This window comes from Mus caroli, chromosome 3 (assembly GCF_900094665.2).
Source record: "Mus caroli chromosome 3, CAROLI_EIJ_v1.1, whole genome shotgun sequence".
Classification (NCBI taxonomy): domain Eukaryota; kingdom Metazoa; phylum Chordata; class Mammalia; order Rodentia; family Muridae; genus Mus; species Mus caroli.
In genome coordinates this window covers 82,502,757-82,517,186 of record NC_034572.1, presented here as the reverse complement: position 1 = coordinate 82,517,186, position 14,430 = coordinate 82,502,757, and the positions used below count along the sequence as shown (strand labels likewise).

General features: G+C 48.6%; 1 protein-coding gene across 1 annotated transcript in view; it reads left to right on the top strand.

Moving 5' to 3' along the window:
- The first annotated feature begins 8,449 nt into the window (after positions 1 to 8,449).
- Positions 8,450 to 14,430, top strand: part of Chrnb2 (cholinergic receptor nicotinic beta 2 subunit) — an 11,525-nt gene continuing 5,544 nt past the window's right edge. Inside the window, exons 1-5 of the mRNA XM_021159065.2 lie at positions 8,450 to 8,960; positions 9,922 to 10,067; positions 10,218 to 10,262; positions 10,770 to 10,879; positions 11,628 to 12,597. Of these exons, the coding sequence (XP_021014724.1) occupies positions 8,897 to 8,960; positions 9,922 to 10,067; positions 10,218 to 10,262; positions 10,770 to 10,879; positions 11,628 to 12,597 (1,335 nt within the window). The 5' untranslated portion in view covers positions 8,450 to 8,896. The remainder of the gene's footprint in view (positions 8,961 to 9,921; positions 10,068 to 10,217; positions 10,263 to 10,769; positions 10,880 to 11,627; positions 12,598 to 14,430) is intronic.

The following is a 14,430-nucleotide window of genomic DNA, read 5'->3' as shown; positions in this document are numbered from 1 at the left end:
GGCCGGCGTCTCTTGTCACGTGGCCGGCGCCTGTGTTCCCAGGGGCTCCCCGCGCGGGACTCTGGCTTCCTGCTTGCCTCCCGCGGCCCCCGCGTGCGGCGCCTGGCCGTGTCCGTCCTGTATCCCCATGGGGGTCGTCGGGCCGGGTCACCGGCCTCCGCGTCTGCGGCGGGAAAGCGCCTTTCGCTATGGTCGGAGAAACTGACTTGGATCTCCTTGCGGTTCCTCTACGGTGTGTGACCTTGGGTTATCTACGCTCCTGGGGAGCCTGTTTCTCCATCACAACAATGGCTCTGTACAAGACGGGGAGGCCTCTTTAGCCTGTTCTCAAAGACTCTGTGCAGGGATACTGAAGTGTCGAGTATGGTCGCTGGTCAGCTACGTCTGAAGGGACAGATGGTGCGGCTTCCTCCACAGAATCCTCGTTACGTGTGAGTGCAGAGTACTAAGCCAGGGGTTGCATAGACGACACCCACGCCTACCTGCTATTCATCTTCCCACCTCCTCGCACTGATCCTGAACGGGGCTCGAAGTTTGCGGCAGTACCTCGTCGTTCCCACTAGGTGGCACTATCACAAAGGACAACGGAGGGTCCTGAAACCCAGAGCTGCAAACTGGCAGGTGCCAGGCTGTTGTAAGGCCTGATGGGTTTGGGACCAATTTACCATGCGAGCCGTTGGCCCTTCTACCGTCACCACCTCTATGTTTTTTGGAAACTGACTGTACCTTGGTGCTGGGCTACTGATTCACTCAGTGATGTTAGCAGAAAGCTTTAATAGGCCAAGTTTAACTCCGGATGTTTTAAGAAATTTGTGTTCTTTGAGCCTGGGGGGATGAGTGTGGGTGTGTGGGTGGGGCTGGTTTTTCTAATGACCAGAGCAGCCTGAACATTTAGCTGCATACCATCTTTGTGCCTATGTCCACAAGCTGGAAGCATAAAATACTAGGGTAAGCCAGTCCTAGAAGAACAGGGTTGTAGTCGCAACTATCTAGGAGAGTCAGAAGGCCAAGGCCTACCTGGATAACTTAATAAACTCCTTTCTCAGCCAAATAACCAATAAATAAGGGCTGGGGGTGTGGTAGGATGCTTGCTTGCCTAGCTAGTAGAAGCTCCGAATTTGACACCCTCCCCCATCATCACACACACAAAAAAGTAATTTATCAAGCATTCCCCAAGCCAGGAATACTAAGCAAATATTTCTAACCCTTCACACCATTGCAAGGTGAGCGCTTTAACCTGTAATTTACAGATAAAGGTCAGGATCTATAGCTACTGAGCAGAACTTCTAAGTCTGTCTCCATGTCCTTTACCCTGTTCTGTCTGCTTGCCTGCCTCCTTTATTGTTATTGTCAGGGTCTTGCTATATAGTCCAGGCTGGCCTGAATCTTATTCTATGTCTTAGCTTCCCAGTGCTTAACTTATAGGCACACATGCACCACCTTGCTCAACTCCCCTACTCTACTAGCCCCACACACTTCCTTTTAGAACTTTTCACAGATCACATGACCTTTAGCCCTTACCCAAGGAACTGGAACTTTAGGTCTTCCTAACTCAGCCTTCAAGTACTGAGATTACATGTGCACACACCAGGCCTGATGAGCTTTATACAAAATCTGTATGTGTATGCAATTTGCATGCACATATGTACATGTGTGCCTGGTGCTCAAAGAGGGCATTGGGTCCCCTGGAACTGGAGGTAACGATGATTTCTAGAAGCTATATGGGTGCTCGGAACTGAAACCTGATCCTTTGCAAGAGCAAGAAGTGTTCTTATCTGCTGAGCCATGTCCCCAGCCCCATATACAAGTTTTAAATGTATACATTTACTTACTGTCATGAAGATTGAGCCCAGGGCCTCATCCATGCTAGGCTTTGTCATTGAGAAACCCAGAAGTCAAGGTCAGTGGGGCATGGTGCCTTCTATTGCTACTTCATTCAGCATCTCAGCTCTTTCGGTTGCTGCTAAGCCTCAGCTCTTTCGGTTGCTACCAAGCTTCATGTAAAATCATACCTAAGATAATTGGGCATGAGTGTGGTTGCCATCTGAACTGGAAATGAAGTAGATATATTTATTTAGTGAATGCAGAGGCAAGTGATTAAAAACAACCTACCCTCAATGGAATTCATATTAAGGAAAATAGAAATTATAAAACCAGGCTCTACAAAACAAACTGCCTTGTTAAATGTGGGAAATGGACAAATATTTACTGAGCACCTACTGTGTATGATACACTGAAGAAACAGCATTAAATGAAACAGATTCAGTCCTTATTTTCTCAACCAGACAGGAAATCAGACACTTGGGCCAGTCAGATGCCACACAAGGCTAGTGTCTTGAGTTTAATATTAGGTACCCAAAAAAGTAGAAGAGCATAGACTCCACAAAGCTGTCCTCTGATCTTCACACACCATGCCATGGCCTTTGCCCCTCCTAACAATAAATACAAACTAAGCAAACCAGACATTTAATGTACAGACACACACTCAGGCACTGACTTTTAGTTGTAGTAAGTGCCTCAGAGGAGAAGACTAGCCAACCGGAAAGGAGTTCTGAATGAAGGACACTTATTTCTGAAGAGTGAGTAGCACGGGTGGAGCAAGAGCTGACATGTCTCAAGTTACAGAGTGTGAGAACACCAGCAACGGCTACAAACTCAATTCAAATTACAATTAGATTTATTAAAACTGCAAGTAGGGTGACAGCTTTAAAGCCACATCAAAGGCATGCTGCCAACAAGGGGTTAAGAGAAGGATTTTTTTTTTGAAGGTGGAGATAACCCTTATCTTGTTTCTGTGAAGCTTGTAGCTGTGTAAGAAAGTTCTTAACTTCCCTCAGCTATGTGAGGCACTGTCTCTTTCCCCTTGTTCACAGCTCTAAAGGGGATACCTCTGAAAACAGTGATAAGCGGGTTTACAGAAGCCAGGGCAGGCTGTTAATCATTTCACAGCAGTTACACCATTCTGTGGAGGGTGGAGTTTGCTGGGAGTTCATCTTTCAGAACTTTAGGGCAGAGCTCTGCCAGTGAGTATCAAAGAGGTACCTGGTACAGAATGCAGTTTCCTTAGCCATCGCAATGGCACACAGGGTTTTAAGGAAAGATGTATCAAACTGAAGGAACAGAAGAATAATTGGTCTAGAATAGAGGAGAATGATGGAGGTAGGGCAGGCAAAGGCCAGATCTTGGAGCGTTTGGGGATTTGAGCTTATTGTAAGAACTGGGAAGATTGAAAGGTCAACAGAGCCTTAAGCTGTGGAAGCAAATATCAGTAGCAGCACTAACAGAGCTGAGCTTTGTGGGAAACCAAGGTTTGGTTCTGAAGTGGAAGGAGGCTAAGAAGAAAGGCATAAATTCTAAGACAAAGGAGGGGTCCAGCACTCAGGATGCTGAGACAGGAAAACCATGAATTTGATGCCAGCCTAAGCTACACAGACCCTGTCTTAAAAAAAAATAAGAGAAATAGGGAGTGTAGGGTTACCTCAGTGGCAGAGTATAAACTTTTAATTTTTTCTAATGTCTGCTTTTCTTACAAACAGTAACCAGTTGTTTTAACTTCTTACCAGCCCTGTAGTCCCCGAGTGGTGCACTGTAAGAGCTGTCAAAGCTTCAGCCCTTCTTTCCCGCCCTCAGCTGCCGTGTCATACCACCACAAGAGTTTTCAAAATGGCAGCACCACAACACCTCCTCACCTGCTGTCGTGAGCATTACCACAGGAGCTGTCCACGGTGACAGTGCCTTCTTTCCTGCCTCAGCCTGTGGCCATCATAAAATAACATTAAAGGAAGAAGTTACTGCAGGAGCTGTCCACAGTGGCAACGCCGCCTAGCTAACCTCCCCACCAATCCCTGATCTTCCCCAAGCTTAGGACTTGAAATCCCACCAATCCTCACATTGGAAATCTGCCCGAAAAATTCTAGCCCCTGAGAAATTCTATATAAGCCCTGCCCTTTGTTCAATCTCTGCTGTCCATTTCCATTCCCTGGATTTGTCCTTCCTTCTCCTGGATTCATCTCTCCAATCTCTTTCATGAGATTTGCTGCCTGGTGTGACTCTTACAAGCCAAGAAGCAATGAAGAGAAGGGAAGAATTAAAGCAGGGGAGGGGGCTCAGCTTCCTGATCTCTTCAGCTCAGCTGGGACACCCTCCCCTGGGAGCTGCAGTGTCTCTGCTGAGAAGGCTTCCGGAATCTCAGAGCTGTGTGGCTCCTGGACTCCCGTGTCTCGGGATGCCCCGCCCTTGAGACACTGCCCCACATCAGAGCTGTGCAGTTCCTGGGTTTCAGAGCCCCAGTAGATACCCTTCCACGGAGCAGAAATGTATAAGCCCTCGTCCTGGTTTAATCACTCAGCCCCTTCAAAGGTTTCTCCCAGCCCTTCCTCCCTCAGTTCACCAACAGTATGCTTAAAGAATCCCTTCTCTCAGTTTTCTCAGTACTGGCAACTCCAAACTATAGCAACTGTTCTAGCCTATCTGCTCAGCTCAGCTTCTCCTGGCTCAGCTGTCACCAACTGTCTTCTGTCTTCTCTTTTTACTCTGTTAGAAGAATTGACGTTCAACTCCCTTCTCCTTTCCCTCTGCTAGCCCTGTGCTCTTTCTCAGCCTCAGTTGTCTTCTTTTTTTTTTTTTAATCTGTTCCCAGAAATCCAAGAGGCAACCAACACTGAAGATCACAGGGTCCGGCAGTTCTAACAGCTAAGAATTCTTAAAAGGCCAGTTGATTAGCAACTAGGGATCCTTTAAAGGCCCAGGTTCACAAGACAAATCACACTACAACAGAGGGCTTGCTGAGCATGTACAATAAATAATACAGCCCAAGAATGCTTACCCAGATGAAAAGAGACTTGTGAATTAGTGAATGAAGGATGATCACAAAGGTATAACACACTTGGATCCTCTTTGCAAAATGTCTAAAATGTATGTTTTATGTGTATATTTGTTTGCCCAAAATATGACAGCTGAGCAGTGGTGGTACACACCTTTAATCCCAGCATTCAGGAAGCAGAGACAGGCAGAGCCAAGTTTGAGGCCAGCACTGTCTACAGAATGAGTTCCAGAACAGCCAAAGCTGCACAGAGAAACTCTGTCTTGAAAATAAAACAACAATAACAAGCAAAACAGACATGAATGTTATTTTAAATAAGTGTTTTTATTAAAATGATAAAAATATTTATTTTTAAAAGTGTTATTTTAATAGTTTTAAATACACATACTGGGCTGAAGAGATGGCTCAGTGGTTAAGAGCATTGACTGCTCTCCCGAAGGTCCTGAATTCAAATCCCAGCAACCACATGGTGGCTCACAACCATCTGTAATTAGATCTGATGCCCTCTTCTGGAGTGTCTGAGGACAGCTACAGTGTACTTACATATAATAAATAATTTTTTAAAAAGATGCTTAGAATAAAAGTTATTTAAAACTACACATACTATAAAATTTACTATTTGCATTGATACTATTATGTAATAATTTCCAATAACTAGTTTGAGAATTTTTTATTTTATGGGTATGAGTGTTTGCTTGCATGCACATATGCAGGTGTGGTGTGTGTATCTGTATCAATGGGTGTAATATCTGTGGAGGCCAGAAGAAGGCATTCCACCTGAGTGTTTGCTTGCATGCACATATGCAGGTGTGGTGTGTGTGTCCGTATCAATGGGTGTAATATCTGTGGAGGCCAGAAGAAGGCATTCCACCTGAGTGTTTGCTTGCATGCACATATGCAGGTGTGGTGTGTGTGTCCGTATCAATGGGTGTAATATCTGTGGAGGCCAGAAGAAGGCATTCCACCTGGAATTGGAATTGCAGGTGTTTGTGAGCTGTGATTGCTAGGAATCAAACTGGAGACGTCTGGAAGAGCAGCCAGTGCTCTTAATCACTGAGACATTCTCCAGCCCCAGAAGCCCAAACTTGAAGAGACAAGGGGTCTCTTGTCTTTGAATAGGAGGAATAGTGGCAGGGAGAAGAGCCTGGTTATTGGTAATTGTTCTTTTACACAAAATCTGGGCATTTATGTCGGGATAATGGATCCAGATATGCTGACTATAGTTCTCTGTGTCATTGATATGCCTAAATATTTGTAGATACATAGTTTTGTCTCTTCCTTTGGAAGCACGATTTTGAATCCTCTCTGCTTTGTTACTTCGTGTTTTAAAGTTGGTCTTTATGAACACAAGTATTACCCTAATAACAAAAATTTAAAATGCAAACCACTTTAAATAAAGGAAATATATTAATTTTAATGTCTTCAGGAGAAAACATTCCTTGTAACCAGGGGCACTAGAACCCTGCTAACTCTGTGTGTGTGTGTCAGGGCTGATAATTCTGTGTTTTCCCCAACCCTGTATGGTTCTACATGTCTCCTGCTACCTGTCTTCTTGGGAAATATAGAAGGCATGTGGGTACGGATGAAGAGGGAGGATGTCCCATTCTCCTTTGTCACTTGTTGCTTATCTCAGTCAACTCATTACTTGGCAAGCTAGAAATAAACTCAAAGCAAAAATCGAAGATTTGAGGAGACTGAGGCGTATAGGTTACCCCCTCAGGCTTTAGACAACTGAGTGCCCACCCCTCGAACCCATCATTCATATAGTCAGTGTCCCGCCCCCAGTCAGTCATCCATAGACCAACTGAATGCCCTGACTCCCAAGTCTATCATGTACAAGATAGGAGATGTAGAAGTCTGTCATTTAGAAGGCAATGAATGGTCCGCCGAGTGTGTCATCTAAAAGGGGAGTAGCCTACAGTCCATCATCAGGAAAAGAGTAAGCACTCCAGGAAGTTTAGCAACAGAAGACATTGTCAGCCTTCCTCCACCAGGCTGCATCCACTGGAGGTGCTGTCTCGGGATGTGGAATACCCGTGAGCTAGCCTTGCCCTGTGAGTCAGCTCCGCTTTCACTTATGTCCTATCCAGTCCTTGTTGCCTTCCCTGCTCCCAGCTTCTACAGTGCTCATGTTTGTCTTTCTAGAACAGTCAGCACAGTGTCTAGTCATCTGCTACTCGTGTGGTCTCTTTAATAACTGGAACTAAGTCTTTTTGATCATTGCCTCCTCCGTACCAAACAATTGTGAGCTCAAAGGACATACCCAACCTGCGTTGATCTAAATTGTTGAAGACAGATCTAACCCTTGAACCCTTCCCCAAGTGATGTGCCTGCACACACCCTTTGCCTTCTTGCTAGGCTTCACTTCTTGGTGTTCAGATCTCTTTCTGAATGAGTATGATGTACACACACATACCCTGCCCTGGACCTATGGCAGAGATTTCAGTCCACCTCCACATGCACTGTGGTTGTTCTTCTCCCTGTCAGCTTGCTTCCTCTCCTGTGCTTTGCTGCCTTTTCCTCTCAGGCTCTTCCCCAAGCCCTTTTTCTTCCATGCTGGTGATTGTATTTAAGGCTTTGCACATGCTAGGCAAGCATTCTGCCACCAAGTTGTATCACTATCCCCTAGATAGTGATGGCACTGGGCATTTGTTAAATAAGTTGCTTCTGTCTGAACCTATACATATTAAGATATGTCTATCATGCATTACAATTCTCCTGTTAAGCCCCCATCTCATGCCAGGCCCTATGCTAGTTAATACTCTGACTGTAAAGGCAGTGGTTGTTATAGAAGGGTTTCATTCTAGAAGAGTCTGGCAAGGTACCTAACTCAATCTTTTGTCAGTCACAGATTCCCTGAGGAACTGGAATTCCTGAAAACACTCAAGTTTAAGTAGAAGGTAGGTAGGGGCACTGGGGTGATAAAAGAGCTGGAGGGAACTACATGTTTAAAAGACCGAGGGCTAGGAGGGGTTAAATAGTCAAGGATCTTAAAGACGTCATCAATAGCTAGAATGTGGCGCTGAGACAGGCATTGGCGAGATGAAGCGAAGCCTTTTGTCTGCTAAGTCTGCTTCAGACAGAAATCTTTTTGGTTGAAAGTGACCACTGATCCACTAAGAAAAAAAAGAGGTCCTTTATGGGCTCAGTAGCTAAAAGTTCAGGGCTTTCAAGATCAAAGATGTCATTGAGTTTTGACACCTCTCTCATCTTTGCTCTCTTTGTGTTAGCTTCATTCTTTCTCTGTAAAATGGTCCCCTGATCTCCCCAGAACACAGCGTGGAAGGAACCATTGATATTGGTTGCTTATGCAGATCTCAGAACTTTCAAGGCCACCTTCTTTTCAGGAGGTCTAGACCTATCTAGCTTAGATTCCCCAGGAGGATGGCAAGATCTTGGCCTTGTCTGAGCTTATGGAAGCAGAGAAGGGGACAGGTGAAAAGACCTTCTTCCAAAACTCCAGAGAAATTTGCTTTTCAAAACTAGACAGCACCCTGCTGCCTACTAAAGAAGTAGGTCCAAGGTCCTAATGTGCATATTCTCCGCTGTACCCTTAGCTTTCCAGAAAACTAGAATCATTAGTTTGGGTAAGAACATAGAGGAAAACAGAAATGCCCCCAACCCACCCCATGTCCAGAGAGCCCTGACCTACTTGTCTCCCTCCCACTCTCAACCCTCCCAGTCTTGCTCAAACCTCTCCACATCATGCCTCAACTTCGGAGCATTTGAACTCTGAGCAGTGGGTCGCTTTCGCCTCACGCACACCCCACCTAGGCAGGCCCAGTCAAAGGTCCCCTCACAGGGACCACCTTTTTTTCCCTGGGATCCCGCGCTTCCGCCTCCGGGGCGGAGACTCCTCCCCTAGTAGTTCCAGTTGTGTTCCCTAGAAGAGCAGCCGGGACCGGCAAGAAGCCGGGACCTCCCCCTCGTTCCAGGAACTGCCGCGCAGTGGGCACTTCAGCCCTGGAGGCCTCGAGCCCCACCCGGGTGAAGGCGGCTGCGCGGCTTCAGCACCACGGACAGCGTTCCGTCCGCAGCCCTTGTGTCGGCGAGGCTCCGCGCTATGCTGGCGGCATGGCCCGGTGCTCCAACTCTATGGCGCTGCTGTTCAGCTTTGGCCTCCTTTGGCTGTGTTCAGGTAAGAATTGGCCGGCCAGGTTCCACTGCCTCAGCTAGTGGCTTAGGGCACCAAGCTCCGTCACCCCTGCTAGGACAAAAGGCGAAACGAGGGATTCTCTAGCGGAGGAGGAGCCTGCTGGGGGATGGGGAGAGACTCCAGCCAGGGTCGTTCTGCAGGGAGACACTGGAAAACTGATCTGGAAGGAAGACCCAGGCGCAGGCGCAGGCGAGAAACCTGGGAGAGGTGGAAACCTGACCATTGCAGTGAGCACAAAGCAAATGAGCACAAAGAGGAAAGAAGAGGCTTCTGAGATGGCAAGAGGGTTGAGATAACGCCTGACTTTTTATGACCTGGTTGTTAGAGGTGTCAACCTTCCTCTAAGCCCTGGCTCCCCATCCCTTTCCCACTCCCTTCATCAGGATCCTGATTTGGGTCACCCCACAAGGCAGGAAGGGGAGAGTTCCCCCACCTCTTTTAGGATGGACAGAAAACTTAGAAGAGTAGAAAATGCCAGACTGAGGCACTCTGTGGGGTGTCCAGAAGAGGGGGCTTTGTGCAGAGGCACAGAAGAGGAGGGATGAGGAGAGGGGCCAGAGCAAGGCAATGCACAAAAGAATGACAACACAAAAGGGTAGGAGCCTGCACCCACAGGTCAGGCAGCCCCCAATATTCTATTTCAACCCACGGAGGCAGGCAGGACTTCAAGCCTTGTCTCTCTGATGCCTTTTGGGGGAAACAAATCCCCATTAGTCCTTGCAGAATGGTGTCTCTTTGGAGCATTTGGACTCGTGGTGTGGTCTCAGAGAGAGACTTATCTATGAAAGACAATCGGCCAACTCTGTGGTTCTGTGACATAATTGAAAAATTTGCAGTATCCTTAAAGCACAGGACTGTAAGAGGCTATGACTTCCAGACTCCCTGAGTAGGTGGGCCTTTCTGAGCCCTTCTGTTTACTCACTTCCTGCCTTCCCTTGCCCAGGGGTTTTGGGTACTGACACAGAGGAGCGGCTGGTGGAGCATCTCTTGGATCCTTCCCGCTATAACAAGCTGATCCGTCCAGCTACTAACGGCTCTGAGCTGGTGACTGTACAGCTCATGGTATCATTGGCACAGCTCATCAGTGTGGTAAGTGTGGGTCTACAATAGTCAGCCCGGCCAGCAAGGCTTAATCACAAGTTTCCTTAGGTGCTTCCAGGGTGGAAGAGACCAGGGTGGTGGCAGGTCTGAGCACTTGGGTTGGGGCACCTTTTCAGCAGCCGCCCTGTTTCCCTGCAGCACGAGCGGGAGCAGATCATGACCACCAACGTCTGGCTGACCCAGGTTAGTGCTCTTCCCTACCCACATCCCCTCCCTCCTTCCCCTCTTCTCTCCTTCAGAGAGGAGTCCTGAATAGTTGGGTTCAAATCCTTGTTTGGGCCACTCACCAGCACTGTACTTAATTAATTTAGAGTCTGGTTTCAGTATGTAGTCCTGCTGAGCTAGAACTCACTTTGTGGAACAGGGTGATCTTGAACTCATAGAGACCTGCCTGTCTCTGCCTCACTAGTGCTGGGATTAATGCTATTCACTACCATAGTTGCTCAACTCTGGTTTTAAACATGCTAGACACTCCCAAGATTCATCTCCACATCTGTAAACATTAAGTCTAATGCCCTGACTTAGCTGTACAAATTAAATGAAGAAGTACCATCATGTGACCTATGTGTGGGCAGAGAAGTCACTGTGCAGAGAAGGCTAGCCATATGAGTTTTCCTTTGTCCCTTTCTTTGACTTTGGGCCCCTCTTGGGGCTAGAGGTTAGTGCTGTCTTGCTCTCTCCCTTTCCCAGGAGTGGGAAGATTATCGCCTCACATGGAAGCCTGAGGATTTCGACAATATGAAGAAAGTCCGGCTCCCTTCTAAGCACATCTGGCTCCCAGATGTGGTTCTATACAACAAGTAGGTGACCCTGGAGTGATGAAGGTTAGGGAAGACCAGAGGTGTGCTTGGGAAGGGATGAGATCATGGCAGGTGGGAATACAAGATGAGCATGCTGTTGTGAGCGGGAGGGGGCTTTCCCTTAGCAGATGGTAGGCAGGCGACAGACCCAACTAGTGGGATGCAGTGTAGACAGTCATGGTGACTTGGACCTTGAACTGATCCTCCCAGCTACTTAGATTGCTGGGGTAAGGATATTAAAGACTGACAGTTCTCAGTGCCTTGCTTGATCAAAGAGTGAGAACTTCTGGAAGCCTGGGTGGCGACAAAGAACTTATATGGTCCTAGGTTCACCTAGATTCCGTTCTGCTCCCCTGACTGAATCTTCTCCCCTGTAAGGCACAAAACTGTCAACTGATGACTTGTGTCCACACCCTTTCATTGCTTGAGGCTCCTTGCCCTGGCCTCTCCAGCTCCCTCACCTGTTTACTCTCATGCAGACTAACCAGCTTATATGATGTGGAACAAGTAGCAGATGTGCCCCCCCCTCCCCCCCAATCATTCTCTTCAACCACTGAATGGATTTACAAGCCTCCTGAACAGGAGGAGACCCATTCTTACCACCAACCCGTGAATATTCCCACCCCTATCTCCATTTCTGGGCAATCTCCGTGTATTAGATGGTCACTTCCAGCCAGATCCTTCTTGCTGGGTTTATGAGTGGGATACAGACTCTCAAGCCAGGCCTGACTGCCCCATTCCTTAACAGTGCTGATGGCATGTACGAAGTCTCCTTCTATTCCAATGCTGTGGTCTCCTATGATGGCAGCATCTTCTGGCTACCGCCTGCCATCTACAAGAGCGCATGCAAGATTGAGGTGAAGCACTTCCCATTTGACCAGCAGAACTGCACCATGAAGTTCCGCTCCTGGACCTACGACCGCACTGAGATTGACCTGGTGCTCAAAAGCGATGTGGCCAGCCTGGACGACTTCACACCTAGTGGGGAGTGGGACATCATCGCACTGCCAGGCCGACGCAATGAGAACCCAGACGACTCCACCTACGTGGACATCACCTACGACTTCATCATTCGTCGCAAACCGCTCTTCTACACCATCAACCTCATCATTCCCTGCGTACTCATCACCTCCCTGGCCATCCTGGTCTTCTACTTGCCCTCAGACTGTGGTGAAAAGATGACACTTTGTATTTCTGTGCTGCTGGCGCTCACGGTGTTCCTGCTGCTCATCTCCAAGATTGTGCCTCCCACCTCCCTCGATGTGCCGCTGGTGGGAAAGTACCTCATGTTCACCATGGTGCTAGTCACCTTCTCCATCGTCACTAGCGTGTGTGTGCTCAATGTGCACCACCGTTCGCCTACCACGCACACCATGGCGCCCTGGGTCAAGGTGGTCTTCCTGGAGAAGTTGCCCACCCTCCTCTTCCTGCAGCAGCCACGCCACCGCTGTGCACGTCAGCGCCTGCGCTTGCGAAGGCGCCAGCGGGAACGTGAGGGAGCAGGCACACTATTCTTCCGCGAAGGTCCTGCAGCTGACCCATGTACCTGCTTTGTCAATCCCGCATCAGTACAGGGCTTGGCTGGGGCTTTCCAGGCTGAGCCCGCTGCAGCTGGTCCGGGGCGCTCGGTGGGCCCATGCAGCTGTGGCCTCCGGGAAGCTGTGGACGGCGTACGCTTCATTGCGGACCATATTCGAAGTGAAGATGATGACCAGAGTGTAAGTACCAGGGGTGAGATAGGCATGTTGGGAACAGAGACCCCTGTGTGCGGGGAGTAGGTGTCATTTAGGGTCACAAAGCAAGGGTATAGGGGAGGGGCAACGTGATTGAGGACTCAGCAGGGTAGGCTTCCAGATTGGCTTGCTGGTGGTGGTATCTGTACCAGATGACCTTGTAGCTCCCAGAGGACTAGTATTCAGGGTGAGATGTGTCAGCTAAGGCATCATTAGTGTGAGAGAAGGGACTAGGAACCTTGGGTCAGGGAGAAGTTCTTTTGGGCCCGAGGGTGTCACATGGACACTTCCAAGTTGTTAATGCGCTACTGCTCTTAGTGCAAATGGAGATGAGTCCTTGTGGGCCACAGAGCTGGCAACTGGGATGATGATGGATGGGGAAAGGGAAGTTTAGAGGTTCCATGGGGCTGGTCCCAGCAGAGAAAGCAGAATAAAATCAATAGCCTGTTTCTACTGTCCTGGGCCTTGAAAGAGTCTAATGAAATATTTATAGAAATGGGGTGGGTAGAGGCCAGGGCTGTCCAGATGCTCTCACTCTTCTGCACCCCCAGCTTCTGGTCTTTTCTGTCGTCTCCCTAAAAGGAGATTCCTTGAGACTAAGCCAGGAGTTGAGGGAAGGTGCGATGGGTTAACATCCTGCCCCCCATTTTGGGTACCATCTGGCCTTCCCTGAGATCAGTGTTCAGGTACCTGACTGGTTCTAAGCCAAGGCTCAGTTGTTGCCATAGTGACCAGCAAGGTTTCCTCTGGGACTCTGCCATTCCAGCTGGGGAAGGATAAAGGGCAGGCACTGTGGTTTATGTTGGGAGCTGAGTTCAGACATCTCCCCTCCTCCCCCCCCGACTGCAGACAAGCATGGGAGAGGGAGAGAGGCTGAGACTGGAGATGAAGCAGCCAAGGCTAACTGGGTGCAGGGCTCAGCAGCCGCTGCATCTCTGGCCTCCACCTCCGCTGCAGTCCATCATGTAGCCTGCATTTCAAGTCAGGCGCTGAAGGTGCAGTGACCTACTTGGATGCCTCAGAGGCATCTAGACCTCAACACGCCCAAACACAAGTCCTTGCTCTACACCCCCAACCTGGCCCTAACTTGCCCCTAGTTTCCCTGTCTTGCTGGAAATGGCATTACCCTGGCTAAGCGGCTCACACTGAAGCCTGGTGATGCCTTTGCTCTCTCTCCCTTAGTGCTCACCACTGATGTTTTCAGAAGTCCTGTCCTGGGAGCACCACCTCCAAGGTGATTCCCTGCTTTGTCCTTTTTCTGTCACTTTCATGCTCACACCCTGGTCCTTGAGCTCCTGTCAACTCTTGTGTGGACCACGGGAGAATCTCCCAACTGCCTCCCTGTTCAGCTTCCTATGCACAGTTAAATAACCCACACCCCCAGGCTGGTGACTTGCTCCCTTGCTTGGGTCACCAGCTTGTCACTCAGTTGTCTCTAGCAAGCCAAGCTCTTTCCTGCCCTCGAGCCTTTGCATCTGGGTCCCTCCACGAGAACAGTCTTTGTTTTAGTTATTCTTCTCATTGTTGTGACAAAATTCTCTTGAGGAAAGCAGATGTAGGGACTGCAGGCTTTGGCCTTGCAGTTTGAGATTACAGCCCAAGGCAGGGAAGGTGGTAGCAGGAGCCTTCAGGTCCTGTTTCAGTCTGGAAGCAGGGAGAGGGGAATTCTGAGATCAACAAACACTTCGGTTTCTCCTTCTGCCTGGGACCCTAGCCCGTGCAATGAGTGCTGCCTGCCTCAATTAATCCAATCTAGAAAGATTCCCCATAGACGTTTGTTCCCATGATGATGCTAAATCTCATCAAGCTGATGATATT